The 6,737-nt window shown below is 40.8% G+C and overlaps 1 protein-coding gene across 2 annotated transcripts; it reads right to left on the reverse strand.

The window, feature by feature from the left end:
- Positions 1-3,131: 3,131 nt before the first annotated feature.
- On the reverse strand, positions 3,132-5,802 carry LOC149816803 (uncharacterized). 2 transcript variants are annotated; one of them, XM_089987722.1, is made up of 3 exons: positions 5,707-5,802; positions 5,501-5,630; positions 3,132-3,415 (listed from the first exon to the last, which is right to left on the reverse strand). In XM_089987722.1, exons 1-3 carry the CDS (start codon positions 5,783-5,785, stop codon positions 3,316-3,318), a joined length of 309 nt encoding a protein of 102 aa, XP_089843848.1. In that variant the 5' UTR covers positions 5,786-5,802; the 3' UTR covers positions 3,132-3,315. The 2 variants fall into 2 exon arrangements, 1 of the variants encoding a protein (XP_089843848.1); XR_016427682.1 differs by lacking the exons at positions 5,501-5,630; positions 5,707-5,802 and adding an exon at positions 4,242-4,360.
- Positions 5,803-6,737: the final 935 nt, after the last annotated feature.

The raw sequence follows: 6,737 nt of genomic DNA on the forward strand, positions 1-6,737 counted from the left end.
ACCAGGTTGTTGAGTGTCTCCAACAGGAATCCCTGCGTATGGGACTCCTCGCTTGGTATGGTTCTCCTCGTCGCAGGAGCCATTTATCTATGCACACACAAGCACTTGTTTTTAGTTTCTCAATGTATATATGGAAGTAAAAAGCTTTATTTACTTAATATACATCATATTTACACAAACATCGCCTTAAACAAAATGTCATGTCGCACTGGCAGACTTTAGGCGTTGAGAAACTATATACATGAGTCTATTGACTCCAAAGCATCACCAGTCTCTTTAAGACTTGGATTTCTTTGATGATGACGAACTCTAAAAGGTCCATCTATTGCCACATGACCTTGGAGCAGGCACTACTAGCTTTGGCTTGGGCGGCACTTCCGCACTAGCAAGCGAATATTGGGGATATATGAGGGACTCCAGTCCACTTTCCCAGTCAGCAAGATCAAGACTCTGGGAGTCTGGAATAATGATTGGCGAACAGAAAGAATCCCCTCTTTTGTTCCTGCCATTTAAGCTCGGCATATGTGATGCCGGATGGTAGCTTGGCGAGTGATAGACCTCCGCAGGGAAGTTCAAATCAAAATCCCTCAGCCTTGGTAATTCATCAGAAGATGTTGGGGTATGGTTGCTCCCAACACTAGAGTGATGCGGTCTACTGACACGCGAAGTCTCATCCTTGAGACCCTTTGATGCCCGCCGACCCATATCGGCGGTATATTTCCTTTGGCATTCGTTGGCGGAATGCCCATCTTCGCCACAGTATTGGCAGTCTTGGACTTCATACGGGCATATCCACTCATCGTGCATGACCTTGCAGCGATAGCAGTATCCACGCGAGTCATGAGTTGCCATCTATACAAAGATGCACCCAGATCAGAACAAAAGTATAAAAACATATACTTACAGTGCGATATCGTGACATGACGGATCTTGAACCAGGTTTCTCAGACACATGGCTCTGATACCAATTCTGTAACGCCCCGGATTTCCAAAACAAAGCTAAGTTAAAATTTTCATGAATTTCTTTTTTTTTTTCTTTGCAGCGGAATTTAGAAAAGCTTTTAGCAGCGGAATCAGACGATAATGAGTCGTCAGTTTTAGAAAACTCCGAGCACGTTGCAGGTATGTGGCCAAACAACTCATTGACCACCAAAGTGTTCCATTTATCGAAAACCACTTGTTTATTACAACACCACTGCTTAGAAAAGCAGTGTAGGTTCAATAAAAAGGAAGCAGTACAACTCTGTCTAGAGAAACCCTGGAACTCGATGCCGCCTTGCTCCGCATATCGCCACGCAGGTACAACACCTGAAATCCCCATGAAACGGGGTCAGAACCACTGATGGTCTGGTAAGCATGCAGTCATACATCCATTCAACTCAAATACAATAATGACCACTCAGGGTCGCAATGCGCAATAACGACGCTCAAGCCTCCAAGACTTAGCGTATATCGCAGGAGCCTCCTCAGGGCTATGAGTTGAACATCCGCTCAAGTCTTCATGACTTAGAGCAAGCCTTTTCAGGGCTGTGATTTGAATAGCCGCTTAAGTCTCCATGACTTAGCCATGACCTCTACCGGGTCTCAAAGTGATGTCTAGCTCAAGTCTTCATACTTGGCACATCCGTATCCCACGCATCTAAGGACAACTCTTCGAGCTTCGCTTAGTCGTGCGGATACAACACGGGTCTTTGCCCAGTCGGTCCAGTCGTATACCGAACATGACACCTTCACAAAGGTTATGCAGGACTGACTCAACACGTCATCCACTCATACATTCAAAGCATCGCTGAACCTAAGCTAATGCATTGTTTCGATAATTAACCGCTCCCGCCTTTGGTACGCAGGTAGAGCTATTGTCCGGGCATCAACGCGACGTTCTGGGGGTTGATTATTCTATGTATTTTAGATACCCCAGAGGCCTGTTGATCCTATCCATAGTAGGGCAGTGTGTTTCAACTGGGAGAATCCTACTAGGCCCATATTCGGATGCATCCTCTACTTGCAGTAGTTGGGTTCAATCCTTAGATCTTAAGGATAACCACGACCCCAAAACCCATGAGTGACTGAGGCCATCGTGGACTCTATCAGGTCCAAAGTAAAATACATGTCACTCAAGGCTGTACCATCACTGTCATTCCACAGTGAGCATAATTCCTGAAGGGGTCTGCCAGTCTTACAATTACTTGGACAAAATCTGCATGCCATTTAGGCAGCCCGTGCTTTCAGCACTACGGGAGTATGTACCCGACCCCATTCAGTCTTCCCCAACACAGTCATTACTGAGGGGGTACCCCTAACACGATCTTCAACCGCGGGGTATGTGCGACCTTAAGTCTTATTCATATGCATGCAGAACACCGCTCTTTGGCACTTCGGCCACCACGAGCATCACACCTCTTTGGGTGGAAACAACACACTCTGGCTCTTCGGCCCTTACGAGTCTGGTTGTGTAACCGTTCTCAATGAGCATGCATATGACTCGATCTAAATAGATCGGCTACTCAGCGTATTTTTACGCAACGAGTCCAAACCTAGCCAAGGCGCAACCTCTACTCCGGCTCAGCGGCCCTTACGAGCAAGGTGCCCTTGCAGGCACAAGGATACGAGCCGATCTGGCATCGTTCCATCAACGGACATCATTATGTCGTTCCATTGGTTCCGGCAGCTCTTCTGCCAACCATTTCGTCAGCACCTCCTCTGCTCTACCGGCAGTGGTGCGACGAACCCTTCTACGTTGTAGAGGGCAAACCATGAACTGGGTAGCACTCTGCTATATGTCAGACACTACAACAAAGCAGTAGATTAGCGATGACCACATTCCGTCGCTAATCCGTCGCTAACCATGTTAGCGACGGATTAGCGACAACGCGGCGACAGTATGCTTACGTCGCGAATATTTTGACGCTAACTGGCGACGGAATAATTCCGTCGCTAATTGCGACGGAATAACGAGCGCTATATTCCGTCGCCAATCCGCCGGTACTAAACGGCGACCACAGCGTGGCGACGGATTTAATTCCGTCGCTAAGCCGTCGCTAGATTAATATGAATAGCGACGGAATCATCCGTCGCTAATCCGTCGCAAAAACGAAAAAAAATCAAAAAAAAATTATTTAAAAATTAATTACCGAGAACTGTACAATTTATATTTCCTGTACAATTTATATTTCCTGTAAATAAAAAACAAACCACACAAAAAAATTCATATAACAAGTATCTATAATAATTAATCGTTCCACCTTAAAACTAAGAAGTTTAATTATTTACAATTCAACAATTACAATTAGGAAAAATAAAAAAAATAGAACTTCTTCAACACAGTCCTCTAATCATCGCCAAGATTTTGTGCGTCTTCTTGTTCATTGTCTTTATCTGTCCCTTCAGCTCCACTACCCTGATTATCGCTAGCAGCCTACACAAGAAAAGAACAGTCAGTATTGATAAACAAAATATAATGAAATAAATTACACACTATATGTGATTCTATCATGTGCTCATGTGTGATCTAAGGCAATAAAAAAACTCTATATGTGATTCTATCATGCTCATATGTGTGCTAAGGCAGTCAAAAAATTGAATATGTGATTATAGCATGTTCATATGTGTTCTAAGGCATATAAAAAAACTCTATATGTGATTCTACCATGCTCAGATGTGCTTTAAGGCAGGCAAAAAACTATATATGTGATTCGATCATGCTCGTATGTGTGCTAAGGCAGTAAAAAAATTGAATATGTGAATATAGCATGCTCATATGTGCTCTAAGGCAGGCAAAGCCAAAAATTTTATATGTGATTCTATCATAAATGATATATAACATGTTCATATGTGTTCTAAGGCAGTTAAAAAACTCTATATGTTATTATAGCATGTTCATATGTGTGCTAAGGCAGTCAAAAAACAGAATATGTGATTATAATATGCTCATATGTGTTCTTAGGCAGTAAAAAAACTGAATATGTGATTATAGCATGCTTATGTGTTCTAATGCAATCAAAAAAACTTTATATGTGATTCTATCATGCTCATATGTGCTCTAAGACAGACAAAAAGTTAAATATATATATATATATGTGATTCTATCATGCTCATATGTGTGCTAAGGCAGTAAAAAAATTGAATATGTGATTATAGCATGTTTATATGTGTTTTAAGGCATCTAGAAAAACTCTATATGTGATTCTACCATGCTCAGATGTGCTTTAAGACAGTCAAAAAAACTATATATGTGATTATACCTGAGAGGGACCTGGAATCGAAGATCCCCTATCCTGAACAACGGCCTTGATCTCATTTCGGAGAAAGGGGGCGACAGTGTATTGGAAGTAGTTATTCAGTGATTCATTAATGATCTCGCGTACATCATCACCGGAAAGAATAGTCGGCTGCTTGGAGCTTATGTCGGCGCAAGAAGTTGGTGAGCCGTAACTGGAAGAACCAATAACTGGTGAAGTGTTCATATTACTCCCAAACCCGAACACGCGACCTTTTTTGGGTTCACCTGCTGCAGTCACCCATGCTGTAGGATCAAATGATGGATGCTGAGTAGCGTCTTCGCCATATCGCTCTACCATTTGTTGCTCATATGCCTCCTACAAAATAATGTTTAAAGTATTCATTAATAATTAATGATAACATTATGATGACTTGCATATATATTGCAATGATTATTAATAGAATTAATACATAACGTTGTCGTTCTCGCCTTCTCTCATACGAAGACTCCCGTGGTCTTCCGTTTATGTGTTTCTACAAACACATCCTTATATGGTACACTGCCTCCTTTTTCTGCTTCCTGCGAAGTTAAATGACAAAAGATTTAGTACACAAATTTGCAACAATACTTATAAAATTAATATTATATATTGATGAGTTACCATTTTCTTTAGGTGGCTCCCAAATGTCTTAGATCCACCTGTGTGTAGATGGGCTTCGAGCATCTTCGATCGATTTTGTGAAGCCTTCGCAGAGCAATTTTTAAATGCATCTCCCGCCCACATATCGCACATTTCATCCCAGTAATCTCTCCTGATAGTAATAGGACCATGGCCCTTCCACAGTAATGGATCATCTACTACGCAAGATGCTTTTTTTGCTGCAGTCTTCATAGTGTGCAGCATGTCTGCAAATCGATTGGCAGCCACCTTCTGCCACACCTTCCTTGCATCATTTTCTTCCACCGTAGTTGCAAAGCGATTCGAAGCCTACAAATATTTTCAGAAAGTTAGTAGACATTGCTTAAATAAATTAAATATGAAACACATTAACTATGAGGAACAACTGTATACCATGAATGAGGACCACAATCTGTCTAATACCTCCTTTGGGTACTCTTTCCATTGAGCAACTGGTCCTGGTAGATGTTGAAGAAGTGAATTCCTAATCTCCCGTACTACTTCTTGTGGCTCAAACCTCGTGCTGCACATGAATTGTTACACAGTAAATATCAATATAAAATATTTAAAAGATATGCAATAATTGAAAACAAAATACTTACGGTCGATTATCGATATACACTATTCGAATGAGTCTTCTTGTGCCAGCCTGAGAAGACCCTGTTTCCTGTGTTGGCTGTTGACTTGTGCGATCAACTGGTGTAGGTGGGTCGTGTACAGGCGCAACATCATCTGTAAAAAAATATACACCAAGTTCTCAGAATATGCATTTGAACTAATCAAGCATCTAATTAGTTATATGATATACCTATCACAGGAGCCCGTGAAGATGAAGGTTGAGCCTGGCTACTACTGGATGAGCGACCACTATAACCTCCACGAACCATATTCTAACAAATAACATATGTCATACAATACATTCAAATAATTCACATCAAGTATTACAATGCATTCAAGTCATTCACATCAAGCATTGCAATGCATTCAAATAATTCAAATCATTGACATCAAGTATTGCACTAATTCAAATCATTCGTTAATTGCATAAATTATAATACATTCAGATAATTGAAATCATTCACATCAAGTATTACAATGCATTCGAATCATTCGTATCAAGTATTACAATACATTGAAATAAAATTTTTAATCATTCACACCAAGTATTGCAATACAACTCACATCAAGTATTACAATGCATTTAAATAGAGGTTTGTAGTATAAGATTTTGCTCACTAGCTTGAGAATTCTTCCTCGTCACTAGTTTGACTTTCTTCTTCTTCTTCTTCTTCTTCTTCTTCATTGTTTGCCCATCCACTTGGTACATCATTTGGATCACATTCCTCTATGAATGTTTCATCAGCCAATGGAGATATGACATGCATATCATGCGCAACATCGTGACCATAAGCGAAGTCACAGACATCATCTGATTGATAGTAATCACTGTCTTCAGCTAACTCATCTTCTTGTAACTGATCATACTCGGGGTATAGTTTGGATTTCACCTTGCAAACTGCCCACCATTCATTTCTATCTGACTTTTTTATACTCGGATATGAAGTATAATAAACTTGTTGAGCTTGCGAGGCTAATATGAATGGTTCATATGTTCCAAACCTGGATTTATGATTCACCTCCACAATGCCTGAAGCTTTGTCGAGTCTTGTTGCAGTTGGATCAAACCAATGACACTTGAATACCGTAACCCTGTTATTCATGCCTAAGTAAGTCAACTCCATTATTTCCTCTATAACACCGTAGTAATCATGTTCATTTTCACCGTAGCTGCTACCCTTGACACACACGCCACTATTTATCGTTGATTTGTTTATACCG

This window comes from Nuphar pumila, chromosome 14 (genome assembly GCF_984573655.1).
Source record: "Nuphar pumila chromosome 14, dmNupPumi1.hap1.1, whole genome shotgun sequence".
Taxonomy (NCBI): domain Eukaryota; kingdom Viridiplantae; phylum Streptophyta; class Magnoliopsida; order Nymphaeales; family Nymphaeaceae; genus Nuphar; species Nuphar pumila.

Coding starts and splice junctions, on each gene's coding strand:
- LOC149816803 (XM_089987722.1), bottom strand. CDS start 5,785: ATGGTTCGTGGAGGTTATAGTGGTCGCTCATCCAGTAGTAGCCAGGCT. Junction 5,631..5,706: donor TTCACGGGCTCCTGTGATAG/GTATATCATATA, acceptor ATTTTTTTACAG/ATGATGTTGCGCCTGTACAC. Junction 3,416..5,500: donor GTGTATATCGATAATCGACC/GTAAGTATTTTG, acceptor TTTCTTGTGTAG/GCTGCTAGCGATAATCAGGG.